Source organism: Balaenoptera musculus, chromosome 4 (assembly GCF_009873245.2).
Source record: "Balaenoptera musculus isolate JJ_BM4_2016_0621 chromosome 4, mBalMus1.pri.v3, whole genome shotgun sequence".
NCBI lineage: Eukaryota > Metazoa > Chordata > Mammalia > Artiodactyla > Balaenopteridae > Balaenoptera > Balaenoptera musculus.
Window position 1 is genome coordinate 66,751,090 of NC_045788.1, and position 18,102 is coordinate 66,769,191.

At 36.6% G+C, this 18,102-nt stretch overlaps 1 protein-coding gene across 6 annotated transcripts in view; it reads left to right on the forward strand.

The window, feature by feature from the left end:
• TP63 (tumor protein p63) overlaps positions 1–18,102 on the forward strand; it is a 223,640-nt gene that overhangs the window by 179,288 nt on the left and 26,250 nt on the right. For 5 of the 6 annotated variants that reach the window (XM_036851102.1, XM_036851104.1, XM_036851106.1 and 2 more), the window contains 4 exons: positions 13,699–13,885; positions 15,881–15,996; positions 17,036–17,145; positions 17,791–17,927. In XM_036851102.1, the coding sequence (XP_036706997.1) occupies positions 13,699–13,885; positions 15,881–15,996; positions 17,036–17,145; positions 17,791–17,927 (550 nt within the window). The remainder of the gene's footprint in view (positions 1–13,698; positions 13,886–15,880; positions 15,997–17,035; positions 17,146–17,790; positions 17,928–18,102) is intronic. The other variant, XM_036851103.1, reaches the window with a different exon arrangement.

Genomic DNA, 18,102 nt, shown 5'->3' on the forward strand with positions numbered 1-18,102 from the left:
GATACTGAATTACCAGTCTGGCAGCCAAGAGCGTGTAATATAGTATGTCGATTGAGGCAGGTGGTGACGGTGGGTCATAGTTAGTGGAATGCTTTTTTCCCCCCTTCTCTTTACTCTTCCCCCCTTTACTCTTGTTTTCCAAAATCCCCAGAGTTATTTTATTTGAACATGATATTTGGCTTTGAGCAGCTCACTCACTCCTCAATACACCAAACCTCTTCTCTTCCCTTCCAAAACAAAACAAAACTTAGGCAAAGCTTGCTTTTGCATTTTGTCAGGGATATTGTAGAGCAACAAAGAGTTTAATTCATGTGTTAGTTTTGAGGCACCTCTGTTCCATACCACTGTAGAAATACTTTGCTCCTGTGGATGTTCAAGACTGTGTAAGAGGAAATTTGGTTGAGGCCCACCCCAAAATTTGACTCTTCATTCTTGCTTGTAGGCTAGTACTTCCTAGGAATAAACACACTCTCGAATGTTCATACATACACGTAAGTACATACATTGACTCCTACTCTTTTATATATCTCCTATCTGGAATCAGAAAGATTATCAATACTTTGTTTTCCACAGTCTTTATAAAGAGTTACCTTGCCAGTGTGAACCTGGTAACTGGTGTCTGTAACAGATTTGTACCAGATCATAAAATATTCAAAATAGAAGAAACATTATAGATCATCTGACAGAGCTTCCTCATTTTCACCCTGTGGATTATTGGCTCAGGGTTCAGGGAGATCCTATGCATTGCCTGAAATTCCTCAGTGAGTGAGTGTCAGAAGTCCATGACTCCTTTGGAGAGGTCAAATACTTCTATCTTTGGAAGAAAATTCTTTCACATGTGCTTTCTTTTCTCTTTTCTTCTCAGCACAGTATTTCATCTTCTAATTTCACATTAAGATTTGCATAATTTAAGCAGCCACAAGTTCACGTGCAGTCTTAACCTAACTAGGTACAAAGATTAGTACAGTCCACTGCTGACTTATCAAACCTAGGATCAGCTGGAGTAGAATTGGTTCTTAAAGAAACTGGTGGGCATTTCATGTTATTCTTTTGTTCAAGATCCCATTCTGAGAATATAGTTACAAAATAGGGAAGAAAAATCTCACTTTCTAGAGAAACATATTTACTAAACTAAAAAGAATGTGATACTGGGTCAAAAAAGCACTATGGAATATTGTAAGCCTGTAGGAAATTGGTGGTCATATTTTATTTTTTAGATGACCTCTGAGCTTTGTACCTGTTTTTCTAATCATATTGCATTTATGTAAATTCACTCTGCTACCAAATACACCAGTTCCCTTTTGGCCCCATACAATGAGCACCAACTGCATGGTGCATGGCGAGGAACATTGCTCTTTATGTCAAGATGGTCCTTTTTGCTGAATGGATTTAAGCAAGTCTCATTTCCTCTCTGGAATCAATTCCTCTTGGGCTCCTCCTCTGTAACTGTAGTGGCTGGACCAAATGATTTCTAAGCTTTTCCTGATCTAACCTTCTAAGAAAAGCTTAGCAAATGTATCTTACGCTAAAAATTCCTTGAAACAGGTGAGTCAATAAAAGAAGCATAGAACCAAGTCCTTGGTTTAAAATGTCAGTTTGGTTTTTTGTGGAAACTCAATCATTAGAGTATGTTAAAGCTGTAAAAATATACGCTTTCCAGAAGTAGGGAAATCTGAGTTTATTCCCATGTTGCCTAGATTTAGTTGAGCAACCAGTAGAAATCATTTTGTCAAGGATGCCCTCCTGACCCTCTGAACTAGGTAGAGCCCCATGTTTTGCCCTGTTTCCCTCTGCTTTTTCAGAACATATGTCACAATTTTAGACATAATTTATTTAATGTCTGTGCTTCCTTTAAACCAACTCCCTTAGGGTAAGGAATACTGCTAGTTCCCTGGAACCTAGGACAGAGCCTGGCATGAAGCAGGTGCTTAATAAATACTTGTTGAATTAATGAACTAACTTCACCTCTCTAAACCTAAGTTTTGTATCTGAAAATCAAGAGAAGGAGGTTTAGACAAGATGTGCTGTAATGTTTCTTCTGGGTTCTAATATCTTATCTCTATATTCTGTGTCTTCTAAAATCATAAGTCTGCAATGATTTTACAGGTTGGTGTTGCCCATGCTAAATTCATTTAAGAAAAATTTTAATTAGGAAATATTTCAAGCATATAAAAAACAATAAGCAAATTTAGACATCCGAGTATCTACCAAAATGTTAAAAATGTTTCCATATTGCTTCAAATCTTTTCTTTAAATAAAATATCACAGATAAAGCAAAAGATGTCCCTCCATTCCACTTCAATCCCTTCTTTCCTTCCAACTATTAAGATGAAAGAAATACATCTGTATGTAAGAACATGAATAAGTCTTAAAAACATGAGAAATAGAAATGCCAGACCACTGAGATTAAATTTTGAGCAGTGTAGTGTAAGTAAATATTAAGTTCACATAAAATTATATTACATGTACCTATGGATATATGCATGCATATTTTACAAATGTGTGGAAGCAGATCAACAAAAATCCATTAGTTTTTTAAACAAATGAATCTAGTAACTTGAATCCAGTTTAGAACCCAGTGATTACTAGCAGATAAATATGAACTGTGTGATTCATTGCAAATGGTTAATCTTCAAACTTTAGCAGACTTTTATTACCTGGCAACAACCAGTTCCTGAAAGGTTGAAATAATAATGTTTCCACAGTGTTCCCAAGATTACTTAAGCTACACTAAGCACTTTATGTGGGCGATCTTAGAAATAGGAGGCTTCAGTAATAATCATAATACATACATACCTTTTATGTTGGTCTTTGCAGTTGACTAAGGCTTCTCATATCTGTGATTTTTTTCCTCCACTCTAAGAGATGTATATTGCATATTATAAGTTTTTTCTATTTTATGTTTGTGAAAGGTGAAGTAACTGCATAAAGACTCAGGGAATAAATAGAAGAGACAGAGTTTAAATCTTGTCTTTTGACCCCTAGTCCAGTAAATGTTGCTTCCCATTATTGGTTTTGGATAAGAGTCCTTTTCCAAAGCTCTTGGCTTTAAGAATTAAGCCCTTTCCTCTTCTACAACAAAATTGGCCTGTTAATTCCAGTGTTACCTCATGGTATTTTATTTTCTTTGTCCAGAATTAGAACAAATTATTTTTTTCTTTTCTCTATCTGTTGATGAGTCCAATGACTAAGCCCTGTCTCATTTTGCTCCTGAATATTGGGAGCCCTGTGTTAAAACTAACTCTCATTCATTCTGCTTTGACTTTAGAAAAGAGATAAGAAAATGACATATTATTTTTGCAAGCATCTTTAGTTCTAATGAATAATAGTTCTTGGCCTGTTTTGGTACTTCCATGCGTATCTTTCATGATGAAAACTAGAAGACTGAGTTTTAGTAATTCCAAAACATTTTTTCCATTTCTTCACCTTTTCTTCATTTGTACTGCTCTAGTTTAGGCTCTCCTCATTACTTGTCTGAATGGGTCCTAATGAGTCTCCCTTCTCCCTACTTTGCCTCAGTCTTGATCCTATCAGCTTTGTTTTACTTACTACATAGAAACTGATTAGGTCTTTCCCCTGCTTTGCAATCATCAGTGACTCTACTTTGCCTGCTGGTAGAGTCCACCTCTTTCTTGTGACATCCAAGTCTCCTATGAATCTGGTAGCTGCCTTTTTCGCTTAGCCTCATTGCTTTCTGCTCTGCCTCTCCTCCTTCTTCCCCCAGCACATCTCTATTTCAACCATACTAACATCTCTTTGCTTGTACTCATGATGTTCTCTCTTCATAGAGAGCCTGCCCTCTGCCTCTTGACTCTTCCTTCCTCCTGTTTTTGGGTGCACCATCTAGTTGGTGAATAACTTGTCTTTTTTAAGGCCTAGTTTAAATATCACTACCTCTATAAAACCTTTCTTCTCTGCTTTAGTGGATTATATTTACTTTTCTCTTTCTCTCTTATTCCAACCAATCCATCAGCGAATCTGGTTAAAATATATCCGGAAACCAGCTGCTCTTCACCAGCTCCCCTGCTGGTCTAAGCCACTCTCATATATTTTTCACTTGGATTATTTGCAGTAGCTTCCTTGTTGGTCTCTCTGCTTCCATCTTTGGTCAACAGAGTTTATTCTTCACATAACAGCCAGAATCTTGTTAAAATGCAAATCAGATCATGTCATCTTCTCAAACCTCTCCAGTGGCTTCCTATCTCACATCAAGGAAAACTGAAATCCTTGCTCTGGCCAAAAAAACCTTGCATGATCTGGGCCCCAACGTCTCTCTAAATTCGGATCATATCCCCTATCACTGTATCCTTTGTTCACTGCTCTCCAGTGACACTGGCCTTCATGACAGACATACTCACCCCAGGACCTTAGCACTTGCTGTCTTCAGTAATTGGAACATAATTTCCCTAGGAGTATGAATGGCTCATTCCAATGCTTCCTTCAGATCTTTCTTTGAATATCAACTTACCAAAGTATTCTTCTCTGACAACTCTAGATAAAATAATATCCTCCTCATATAACGGTCTCTAACTCCTGGCTCTTGACTCTCTACTGCCTTTAAATTTACTCTGGTTTTCTTTATAACACTTACCACTATCTGACATAGTATTCACTTGTTTATTCTAGAATGTTAGCACCATTAGAGCCTTTGCTTTTGTTCACTTCTGAATTTCCAAACCTAAAACAGACTCTTGAATATAGTACTTTCTCAATAAATATCAAATTTATTAATTAGTAGTTAATTGCTCTCTCCTCTGTAATTCCATAACACTTTACATACCTATAGCATTGTTTGTATTTCACTCTACTTCTAAACTGTGAGCAACTTGAGGGTAAGGACTGAGTAATTTTTTCTTACAATTTATTTTACGTTTTAAAGACTATCCTACACAGTGAGGATACATAAGTTTCTCCATTTGAGGGATTTTAAGTCTTATTTCTGTCTGTTCCTAGTACAGAATAGAGTACCTGGCATCATATAGTATGTGCTCAAGTAAATGTTTGTTACATAATTATTGAATGATGAGCAAATGGGGAGATAAATAGATTTAATTTCTAATTTGCAATGGCAACTGCTTAGCAGATTCTAAGGTAGTCAACGTTTTATTTTCCACTAAAATATTATGAATTCCAGAAAAATGCCTAACTAAATTAGACACTCAAGCTATTGACAGTCTCCTGTAGCAAATTTATTACTTAAAAAGTATGGAACTGAATTGAAAAATGTCAAAGGATGCCAATACTAGCTCTGGCTATAGCTTGCTATATTCATGGAAAACTACAAAAACAAATTAAGGGCGTGTATTTAAAAAAAATAAGCATAAGGGAACTTGATTTTAATGAACCAAAGAAAGCAAAAGCATCCAAATAACTGAAAAAAAAAAAAGGTTTAAAATGTTGCTTCAGTACAAAGTAATAAAACATAAGCACTGCAAAGTTGGAGAAGAAAATAATAAACCTAGAATAGCAGGCTCTGATGAAAAGATGACTGGATAAGGTAAAAAGGGAGATAGATGAGATAAGCAAGTTCAATTGAAATGCAATAGAAGAATTTCAATTCTTTGTAGTAGAATGGAACAGAATTAACTCTAGAAAGCCATACTTATGGTAGAGAAAACAAATTTGAGAAGCTTTCCCAGAATGCAAACAAAAGAAAAAGATGTCAACAATTAGTGTTTGAGTATATAAAATGTATGGTAGATAGAGAGGGATATCCAGAGTAAGACTTATATGTTTCTAGAAATTAATAAGAGCAGAAGGAACAAAAACACAGGTAAAAAAAAAAAAGGAAAAAATAAGAAATTTACAGAGTTGAGTTCAAGCATGTAAGTTGAAAGAGCTCACCAATTTCCAAGTTATTTTGAGAAAAAAAAGGACATATTTAGAAACATTCTCACTTAAAACAAAAACAAAAACAGAATAAAGAAGGAAACAAAATCCTGAAAGTATCTAGGGAGAAATAAGCAGCTTGCTTAATTTAAAGGAAAAAAATTCAAATTGACCTCAGACTTCTACAATGCTAAAATATACATTGACTCAATTATCCAGTTTGAAGAGATTCAGTTAAAATTAATTTATGTACTAAAGATTTGTATACTAAAATGTGCTCTTCAGTGTTATGTTTAATATTTTTACAATGGAGTAAAATTTATACTATAAAAGAAAACATGCTTAAATAAATCATAATATATCCCTTTTTAATACTATAAAAATAACCACATAAAATTATATTTTAAAATTAGAATAGGCTCATGATATGTTAAATAAAAAAAGATACCAAACTTTTTATGATATGCCCCAGTTTGTGTATATGTGTGTGTGTGTGTGTGTGTGTGTGTGCACACGCATAGGAAAAAGTCTAAAATGTTAGAGGTATGTATCTCTGGGTAGGGGGAATATGTCATATATTTTCTTTTTTCCATAATTTTTTTTATGTATACATGTTGTTATAACTATGAAAACAGACAGATTTATTAAAAAAAAAAAAAAAGGAGAGAAGTTGGATAAGTTTTTAATCCCCATAACTGCTTCTAATAGTAACAGCACTACAGGGAGAGAAACTTCATAATTTCAAATGTAAAATTTGGAATGTTTAATATCCACCCAAAAAGCTGCTGGAAATTCAATGCAGTGGACTTGCATCACCAAAGAAATTCTTAAGTTATAGTAGATTCCTTTTTCAGGTATAAAATCAACTGGGTTCTTGATTTGATACCTGTCAGTAGGAAAAACCTAGCTAGAGATAAATATAACCTTGGAAGAACAATGAAAAAAAAAAAATCTGTTTAGAATGGTAAGAAAATGTGCAAAGGGGAAATAAGTTCAAACTAGAAGTGGAATCCATGAAACAAACCAAAAACCTAGAGAAAGAATTATTTTTCTCAAGAATGTTGTATAGTCCCTTATTGCATTGGATACAAAGTATAATAGAACCCAACCCCCCCCAAAAGAAATGCTTCATGTGTTCCTCAATGTTAAAAATTAGATACATCAGAATGTTGTAGATATAGCTAAAGGAGTGCTTAAAGTGAACTTTGTAGAATTAAATGCTTATATTAGGAAAATATGAAAATCTAAAATCAATGATCTAAGATACCAATTTAAAGAAGAAAAACAAAACAATAGCAAATTGAATGATAGTTCAATTAATGTAGTTAGACAAGAATAAAAAATTAAAAGTCATGCATGTTAAAAAAGAAGAAATGAAACTGGCTTTACTTGCAGTTGACATCATCATCTATGTAGAAAATTGTACCTACAAAAAAATACTAGAACTAATAAGTTTAGAAAGATTTTGTATATTGACAGGATATATGGTCAATATACAAAAATCAATTATCTTTTATGTACTAGAAAAATACAATTAGAAATGTAAAGTATTATTTACAATTAAAAATTATTAAAGACGTAATCTAACAAATTTGTGCAAGATTTGTACACTGAAGACTATAAAATATTCCTGAGAGAAATTAAAGATGTTCTAATTAAATGGAGATATATACCATGTTCATGGATTAGAAGATACAATATTGCTAAGATATTAATTCTCTTCAAGATGACCTATATATTCAACACAGTCTCATCCAAAATTCTACCAGGCATTTTTGTGGGAATTGACAAATTTCTTGTAAATATTATATGGACATTCAAAGGACCTAGAATAGCTAAAACAATTTTGAAAAAGAAGAACAAAATTGGAAGAATCAGATTACCTGATTTTAAGACTTGCTATAAAGTTAGAGTAATCCAGACAGTGTGATACTGATGTATGAATAGATCAATAGAAAAGAAGGCAGGTCCAGATAAAGACCTGAACACATACGGTCAATTAATTTTCACAAAAGTTGCCAAAGATATTCAATGGGAGGAAAATATAATCTTTTCAACAAACTGTGCTGCAACAATTGAATATCCATTAAAAAAAGAAGAGAAAGAGGAAGAAAAGGGAGAGAAAGAGGAGACTGAAATTAGATATAGGACTAAATGCAGGAGCTAAGATTATAAATCTTCTACAGGAAAACATAGAAAATCCTTCTAACTTTGGATTAGACCAAAACTTCTTAGGACACAAAATGCATGAGCCTTAAGGGCAAAATATTGATAATTTCTTAAAATTAACTGTTTTGGAAAAGCACACAAAGTGGGGTAAAAAAGGCAATCTATAGCCTGGGAGAAAATATATAAGTTTTTAACTTATATTACATAAAGGACTTGTATCCAGAATACATAAAGAACTCTTTATGTATTAAAACCCAATTAAAAACCCAATTAAAAAATGAAAACCCAAATTAAAAAATGAAAAATTAAAAGGTATAAAAGATTTGAACAGACACTTCAGAAAAGAATAGCAAATAAGTATATAAAAATAATATAAAGTAAATATAAATATATTTATATTTTAAACTTTTCATTATATAAAATATAAATATAAACGAAGTATATATGTATATGAAAAGATACTCAAGATCATTAAACATCAGGGAGATGCTAATTTAAACCACAATGAGAACCACTACATACCTGCTAGGATGGCATTGAAATTGACAATACTAAGTGCTGACAAGGATATGAAGCCCTCATACGCTGCTGGTGGTGATGTAAAATGGCACAACGTCTTTGTAAAACAGTTTGGAAGTTTCTTATGAAGTTAAGCATACACTTAATCAGCAATCACGCTTTCAGTACTTATCCAAAATAATGTAAACATATGTCCTAAGATTTGTATATAAATGTTCATAATGCAGTTGTCCCTCCATATCCATGGGAGATTGGTTCCAGGACCCCCAGTGAATACCAAAATCCACAGATGCTCAAGTCCCTTATATAAAATGGTGTAGCATTTACATTTAACACACATACGTCCTCTTTTATACTTTAAATCATCTCTAGATTTCTTATAATGCTTAATACAATGTGAATGCTATGTAAATAGTTGCTGGCATGGCAAATCCAAGTTTTGCTTTTTGGAACTTTCTGGAAAAATTTTCCTCCATATATTTTCAATCCATGCTTGGTTGAATCTGTGGATGTGGAACCCACAGATATGGAAACCAACTGTAGTTTTATTCATAGTAAATAAAAACTGGAGATAATTGGTGACTTGATAAATAATGGAATTCCATTCAATAATAAAATAGAACGCTGATACATGCAAAAACGTCAGTGAATCTCAGAAGCGTTATGCTAAGTGAGAGAATCCAGGCACATAATGTACAGTATTATTCCAGTTCTATAAAAATTTAGAAAGGCAAAAGTGTAACGAGAGAAAGCAGGTACAGATTGCCTGAGAATGGGTTGGGGCAAAGATTAACTGCAAAGGGGAAAAAGATAATTTTGATGAGGGGTGGGCACTCGGAGAAGGCTGGGGAGGGGATGGAAATAGTGTGTATCTTACTCATGATAGTGGTTACATAAGAGTGTACACGTGTCAAAAGTCACCAACACGTACTCTTAAAAATTGGTGTATTTTATAGTAAATTACACTTCAAAGCTGATTAAAGGAAAACAAAGCATACATACCCAAAAGAAATTGGTCTTTAGATTTACAGAATCTCAGGTCAATGTTTGGGAGCATTTTAGAGGTAAATTTTAGAAGTCCCAGAGAGGAAGAGAGACATTAAAAGAATCCAGATGTATTCCAATTTGTAGTCTCTGCTGACTTGAATCACCAGGGTATTTTAAAATCTTGGCATAAATTAGATTCCCGTTTTTAGTGATCTTGCAGAAGCATGGAAAATTGGTAAAGATGATAGTGGCTATTTGGTGGGGGAAGTGGGCAAGTCTAAGGAATTATGAATACACTGTAGGCCAGGGAGACTGAATTTAGTACTGGAAAAATATTAAATGTCATCACAGAACCAATTTGCAAATAATGAAGGAAATAGAGTAGCAGAAACTTGGCTTTGTCAAGAAGGACCCATGCCAGACCACTTCAGCCTCTCTGATTACTGAACAACAGTTCTGGAAGTTTAACTGGAAGCAACAATTGGAACGTATCCTGGTCCTGGTCAGACATTTAGATTTAGTCAATAGTAAACCCTCATCACTAAAATTGGAAAATATGGTTTACAGCCGCAGATGCAGCCCTAGCTGAAGAGTAATATCTAAATTTTCCTGGCACGGTGTGGAGAACAGAAGGAAAATATGTTTGAATTGTGGGTGATGAATGTATGGTGTGTTTGAGGCATGATGAGGTTTGCATGGGTAGAACATGGGAGTGGGAAGTGTGTGTGTTTGGGGGGTGAGGGGAGGGAATGAGAGAAAGATGAAGCCAGAACACAAAGGGCCTTCATACACCATGTGAAAGAGCAGGACCTCTTTCATGAATTCCCCAGAGCCGTAATAGAATTACTGACAGACAGCTGGTCCTAGACTCTAGGTCGGCTTCCCCCTAGTCCAGGATTATTTCACTTCTATCACTTGCTGCTTCTCCCTGCACTGAAATGAGCAAACATTATTATACTGAGAAATAAATAAAGAGGAATTATTGATGGTAAGTAGATCATTTTTGAGCTCCATTTTAATGTTAGAGAAGATTGTATACCTCTTAGGTTGATTTGGCAAATAGCCACACGTTTGAGAATTAGAAAAAAATAAAAGTACAGAAATATGCACTGCAGAGCCAAGAGAATGAGAGATGAGGAATTATTGTTCCAGGACTATGGATGATTCTTATATACTGGTTGTTAACCAGATCTTCTCTGTGACCTCAGGCAAGTCCTCTGCCTTCTTCTTATCTATAAAATGGGGATAATAATACTGATCCATTATCTGTTATCTGAAATTCTGAAATTCAAAGAACTCTGAAAAACAAAAGTTTCTTTGGTTTTGTTTTAATTTCATAAGTTCGTGGCAAACTCAGGTGGTGGTGAAACCTGGCCTGAACATTGAGGGTTTATGGTCATTTCCTACTTAGTGTGAATCTTCATGAATTCTGAAGAAATATTAAGATTTGATTATAGGGTGGCCCACTAAATCCTGCTGGAGGTGTTTATAACATATGCTATATGAACTCTACTCCCTTTCTAAAATCTAAACAATTCTGGATTCTGAAACATCTGGCCCCAAGGGTTTCAGATAAGAGATTGTAGATCCGTAATACCTTCCTATTAGGCTTCTGTGAAGATTAAATTTCTTACACCATAACTCAGAAAATGGTGAAGTTATTATTGCATATCATTACTGAAACGCAGAAATTAGATCCCCCCCTCCCACCTCTTAAGGATGAGTGAAGATTTAACCTGATGATGCCTAAGATTATTCTTAGTACTTTTACATTTTAGTCTGTCAAGTGTGATTTACAGTATATCAGCTATTGAAACAGAACGTTTCTCTTAACTGTCTTACTCTGAACACTTATCCTTCTTTTCTTGCAATCTTTACACACATGGATGGGTGCCTTATTTGCCTTTAGGTGTTAGCTGACAAACTTTTTTTGCAGTCATCTTTCCTAAGGTGCATTTTATGAAACTCATGTTTAGATTATACATCTCCTAGTTTAGTTAAAACACAAACAGATATGCTTATTTTCTGAGAGTTCTCAATAAAAATGAGTTCATAACATGCTTTAAGACGATGTCTTTATTTGTAAAGTCATTGGTTAAAAACACTAGAGGAAAAATATCCACCTAGATTCCATTCAGTGTTTCCCAAGTAGAATTTTATTTTTGTGGTTGATTTATGGCATGCTTCCTATTTCTTCACGCTATATAAAACCCTTTTGCTGTGTTTAATCCTTGACCTGTGGGCATGGAGAAACGATTATGTAATACACATCTAGTATTAGGAAATTTTTAACTGAAAATTTCATATAATGAAATGCTTGGGAGAAAAAGATTATTTAAATAAATATTATATTTCAAAAGGAAGAGATAAAGCAATTATTTTTAAATGTGCTTTTCCATGGGACATTTGCCTCTATTCAGAGGTGGGTTGGAACATAGCAACAATGAATCCCTTTGCCACTCTGGCTCCTGCTCCCCAGTGTCTTTTCCCTGGAAGGATGTTGCTGCCAATTTAGGATTGTAACCTGTGTGTGTCTGTTTACCTTTGTTTGGGTAAGTGTTACTAGGTACCCTGCTCTTGGCCATCAATTCCACTACCTGGGTGGTTTCACTCAACATCAGAATGAGGAGGAATGCAGTGATGAGGCATTGACCCAGATAACAGGGGTGATAAGGTTTAAGATAGTATAAGGATTAGAATGTAGACTTTCTATACTGTTTCAGAGGTGGGAAGAGGAAACAACAAGGATGGAACTTTTTCTTCAAGGTCTCATGCTTTCTCCACCCTATTTTCAAATTTTACAGTCAACCAACCACTGAACTTCCTCTCCCTACAGAAGGTAATGTGGGGAGGAAAAATTTCAGTCACTTGCAAGTGAAAAGATAATCTTTTTGCTGCCATGATTTGCTGTGTTGTAGTAGAGCAGTCCTTCTTTCATGAGAACGTATGACCAAGTGGCCCCTTCCAGATCCCTCATTCTTTTAGGCTATGACCTTAGAAGATAAGTGCAGTCATTTGCGGGAAATTTTGCTTTGCAGTTTTCTAGTTGGTTGACCTCAGGTAAAATCTCTTCACTATCTGCCAGATATTCTATCTTAAAACATTTTTTTCTATAAACCCTAATTCCTATGAGTATTATAAGGGGGGGGGGATTAATTATAGTCTGCTTAATATCACTCAGTACATGAGAACATTGTTTTTCCATTTAGTTTCTGGTACTCTGTAAAGCTGTTCATAGTGTTAATCATTGAAATATTTCTGAGACTCTCTTTCTTCATCCTAAAGAGAAGATAACAGGAAATAATGACATAAATGTGTTTTGATAAATGTGAAATAGTTTGTAGACATAGGATTTTATTTAAAGTGGAAAAAATGATTAATTTGATCAATGAATGTAATTCCCTCGAATAAGATTGCTAGATGTCATGCATATAGTAGCCAACGGTGAACGTGATGCCGAAAGCTCAGCCTCTGTACACCAGTGCCGAATCAAATCCCAGAGATAGAGTTTTGGGTGAAGTAGAAGAGAATAGCTTTATTGCTTTGCCAGGCAAAGGGGAGCAGAGCGGGCTCCTGCCCTCAATAACTGTGTGACCCCACCCTGGAGGATTTGGTGAGGAGTTTTATAGTGATGGTTCAAGGGCAGAGTTGATGATAAGATTAGGGTGTGTGCAGAGCCTGCACTCCTTTAATCTGGTCTCAGGTAGTCTGATGAGTTTTTCTGGTTGCTTTAATCTGGCCTCAGGTGGTCTTCTCTGGAATGAAGAATGCTAACTCCATTTGTTGGGGGTTTTGGTTCTGTAAGGAGCTCAAAGATATTGTTCTGTGTATCCCTTGAGGCAGAACCAGGACCCTGCCCCAAGGCTGCACTATTGTTTTCTGGCTGCTCCTCATTTGTCTCTGCATCCTCTCCCTTCCCTGATTAGCAAATGTTTGAAACTGCCCTTTGGGGCTCAGGGAAGGTCATGGAGGCTAGAGTCTGTTCCCTACAAACAAGGAATGGGGGACCTGGAAAGGCTTCTCTACCCAGGAGCCCCACAGGGTCCTGCTCGGTTTCATACAGGCAGCTATAAAGGTATGTGTTTACAGAAAGTAGATATATGTTCCTTGTTCTGATTTTGAACAGGTATTTTGAACAACAGTATCTCCTATTGTTTCTTTTCTTTCCTCCACCATTGGCCCATCTCTAAGCAGTATTCCACTGAACTGAAGAAACTGTACTGCCAGATTGCAAAGACATGCCCCATCCAGATCAAGGTGATGACCCCACCTCCTCAGGGCGCTGTCATCCGTGCCATGCCTGTCTACAAGAAGGCCGAGCATGTCACTGAAGTGGTGAAAAGGTGCCCCAACCATGAGCTGAGCCGTGAATTCAACGAGGGTAAGGAGAATGGGGATCTGTGTCCATTCAACTAAGTTCCTTGAAATAGAGCTCCTGTGGAGACTTTTGTTTGGTGCCCACTTACCTGGTTTCAACCTCTGCTGTCTGATGGCAGCTCAGGCTACCTTTCTGGCTGACAAGACTGTCTGAGAATAATGATGAGTAAATTTCAGGCTTTCACAATGATTGAACTGTTTATTTTAATATTGGTAATTGCTCAGTGACCTGGACTTGCCTCTCCACTCCCTACTGCTTCCTTCCTTCTTCTTCTTTTTTTTTTTTTTTTTTTAATGGGAGGGTTTAAGGAGAACATGTGGCCTCTGCTCTGTTGGGCCCTGGCTAGGGGCTTCAGTGCCTCTCCCAGGGTGATTGTCAAGGCCAGACCAATTAGGGTCTAGAAGGGGGAAGAGATAGGAGCATAAAAGATGAGAAATATTAAAAAAAAAAAAATAGAAGAAGAAAGTAGGAACTAAGAAAAAGAAATGAAGACAAATAATGGATAAGAAGAGTTAATAGAAGATCTAGAATGTAAGCTGGGGATGGGAAACAGTAAAGTGAAGGACTGGGAGTCAAAGAGCAGGTATCTTGGGGCTACCTTTAAGTGCTGTATCCATAGGTAAGTTAGGCCTCAGCCTCTGAGCCTCAGATCCAGTAATAGTTTTACAGAAGTGGTCATTATTTCCAAGGGTCCCCTTACATCTGCTGTTCTAAAGTTCTTTGAAGGCAGGCTAAGTCAAGAAGACAGAAAAATGGAAAGGAAGGACAGAAGAAAGCATAAAGATTCATCAAAGAGTGATGAGGGTGCAGGAGGGTTGGGAGTTAGGATACTTTTTATAGAAATTATATGAAAAATAGAAAGATTGGTAGGTAGCCAGAATGTGTATATGTAGAGAATATAATAGATGTTAGAGAAAAAAGAAAATGGAGAAAGAAAATAGATAGAAATTTAAAAAGAGAAAGTTAAAATCCTCCCAGCTTAATACAACTATTTTTTACACATTAATTTCTAGTCCTTGTTTATATGATCTCATTATCCATACCTTTGCATCTTGCTTTTCACTTAACAATATGCTATAAAGGTTATCCCCTATAGCTAGGCTTCATTATAGGTTTCCATAATTGCCCTCCATCCCTCAAGGTGACATAACCATTTCTTATTGTTTTTTTTTCTCACTGTTTGACATAATAGTTGTTTTTAGTTTTTGCCATAATAGATGATGCTTCAGAGAGCAGAGAGCATCTTGATACACATAGCTTTTTACTTTTATTGAATATCCGATTTGTAGAATGAGAATGTGCAGCCAAAGGTTAAAAAACACCTTCACGTCATTAACTCTTGGAGCAGCTTCTTTCTTTTCGAGTTCCACCAGGTATCACATTTTGTGAAACTTTGCCTATAGTCTTTTAAAACTTGCTTGCCTTTTCTTACCCTCTAACCTGGGGCTCTTGCAGCGCAATAAAAACAGTAAGTTTCCCATCTTTATGACCAAAGTAAGATGGAGACTTCATGATGAAAAAAAGAATAGGCAAAGTGAAAGTTATATCCTTGCCATCCATAGCTTCCTATTTAGTATTTTTAATGGTCAATTTGGGGTCAGTATTTTCTCTCAAGCTAATATTTTTTTTTTATTAACTTGCTCCTTTTTCTTCCATTTTCCAGAGAAGCTAGAAAAATCGCCTGTAGGGATCAGGTCAGAGATGTAGTCATAGAGTTCTCTACCACTTGAATTGTTTACCCTGAGCACCAGAAACATGGGACTGTTCCCTTAAATACAGATGAACATTCCTGTCCTTTCTGTGGCTGTATGGGTGGTGATACTTTCATGTGTTAGATCTCTGGCAACAGGATCTATTCCTCTTTTCAAGGATATATATTTCCTCTATTACACAAACCATTTCTTTGGCCACCAATGTTCTGTCCATACAGTTTCATTTTGTTTTCTTTGTTTTGAGAGTGAAGAACTAAGAATTTTTTTTTCTGTCTCTGTTCTGCAGGACAGATCGCCCCTCCTAGTCATTTGATTCGAGTAGAAGGGAACAGCCATGCCCAGTACGTAGAAGACCCCATCACAGGAAGACAGAGTGTGCTCGTACCTTATGAGCCACCTCAGGTAAGCAGATAAGGACTGGGAAAACTTGAGAGTATTAGTTTTGGTGATAGGGGGTGTTTCAAGCATCAATTTCTATTTTAGTCCTTGTTATAAAACAAGTAACCTTTGTTGTGTTTCTTCTCTCCCTCTTCTCCACAGGCCACTTCTCTATCCCCCTTCAAAACTCCTAAATTTGTGCTAAATTTGTACTTGGTAACGTGGCTCTGTGCCCATGTTCCCATCTTAACGGCAGACGATAATTGAATCTACAGTTGAGTTTATACGTGGCATTATTATCCAGAGATCTTAACTGGCAATTCAGCTAGTAGTGGATGTACATGAGTACTGGATACAAGTATTTTTCCACTGGCCTGAAAATAGGAGAACCTAAGATGGAACTCTTAGCTGAAGTTTGAATGTACAGGTTCGCAGGTTAGAAAAGCAGAGTGGTGTGGCAGAAAGAACACTGGGGTAGTGAGAACAGAGACTCTTCATTTGCTGACTCACTCTGAGAACCTTTAGCTTATAACTCTCCATCTCTGGGCTTCAGATTGCCTCACCCATAAATCCATTTTCTGGACTAGATGATTTAATTCTGAGGACCTTTTAAGCTCCAGAATGTTCTTTATAGAAGTGTACATTCACATATATGTTGTACTGTTTTATCCACCTCGGGAAAATATCCCTGGAGCATTACTGCTATAGTTAGTAATTTTTGCATCTCTCTCTTTTCGTATATGTGATGAACCCTATTTGAATTACGTGATATGATCAGCTTGCGAATCAATATGTAGGGTCAAAGATCGTTATTTTTTAAAAGCCTATCTCACCTTGGGTAGGGTCCAATGTTACAGATATTAGCTTTAAGCTTCCCAAGATCCAAGGCAAAGAAGAAGCTACTGTGGATTTTACAGTTTGCCTTTGTAGAAGAAAGCACATCGCTTCCTCGGAAGTGGAGTTGTTTAAATAAGTGAGAACTAAGAAGGAAGAACTGAGAAGAAAGGACATCAGTTCAAACCATGGTTAACACCGACTGTTTTTTCCCCCTCTCCGTGTTAAGGTTGGCACTGAATTCACGACAGTCTTGTACAATTTCATGTGTAACAGCAGTTGTGTTGGAGGGATGAACCGCCGTCCAATTTTAATCATCGTTACTCTGGAAACCAGAGAGTAAGTGGCATTTGCAGAACTGTCATTCTATAGAAACTCTGGGCAGAGGGCAAAGTGAAATTGTGTTTGCTTTATCATTACCTTTGCATGTGCAGCAGAGAGCTACCCTTGATTTTGTCCTTTGTGCTTTAAATCCTTGCTGCAAACACTTACATAAAAGATCTAAGAAAGTGGAGACAGAATGGGGTGGGTAAAGGTAGAAGAGAAAAAAAAAAGAATTGGGAAGGTGTTCAAGTCGCTTCATACCTGAATTCTTGACATTTGACTGGAATAGTTTCTGATTAGACAGTGTTTGTTTTCATGTGGCCCCCGAGGCATTTAACAGTTTCTTTGAATAAGTCTGAGCTGCCTATGGGGATTTTATCTGGAGACATCCACTGGCTTAACTCAAGTTTCCTTCAAAATATGTAGCTAAATACAGCTGTTCAGCTAATGGCTTGGAGGTTCTTTGCAGAACAAATGGATGCTATTTACTAATATTGCTCATGGCGTGTAAGCACTTTTGTGTTCTGCCAGATGCTTTGGGGCCCATCCTCAAACCAGCCATAACCGAGCTGGTAGTGGTGGTGCACTGGGGATGGCCAGCAGGGGACTTTTCAAATTCTTTTAATTTAACCCTTTCTTCTCCTCTTCTCTAATTCCTAGTGGGCAAGTCCTGGGCCGCCGCTGTTTTGAGGCCCGGATCTGTGCTTGCCCAGGGAGAGATAGGAAGGCAGACGAAGACAGCATCAGAAAGCAGCAAGTCTCGGACAGCACAAAGAACGGTGATGGTACGAAGCGCCGTAAGTAGCTGTAGTGGCCAAATGGGGTAGGGTTAAGTCTTCTCCAGAGAAGGGGGCTGGGGAGTGATCTTTGAGAAGCTGCAGAATAAGACCTAAGGGCTTTAGAGGCAAGTATGACCCGAGGCCCCAGAGCTGATGGGAGCAGCTCTCGCTGAAATGGACTCCAGGTGTACAC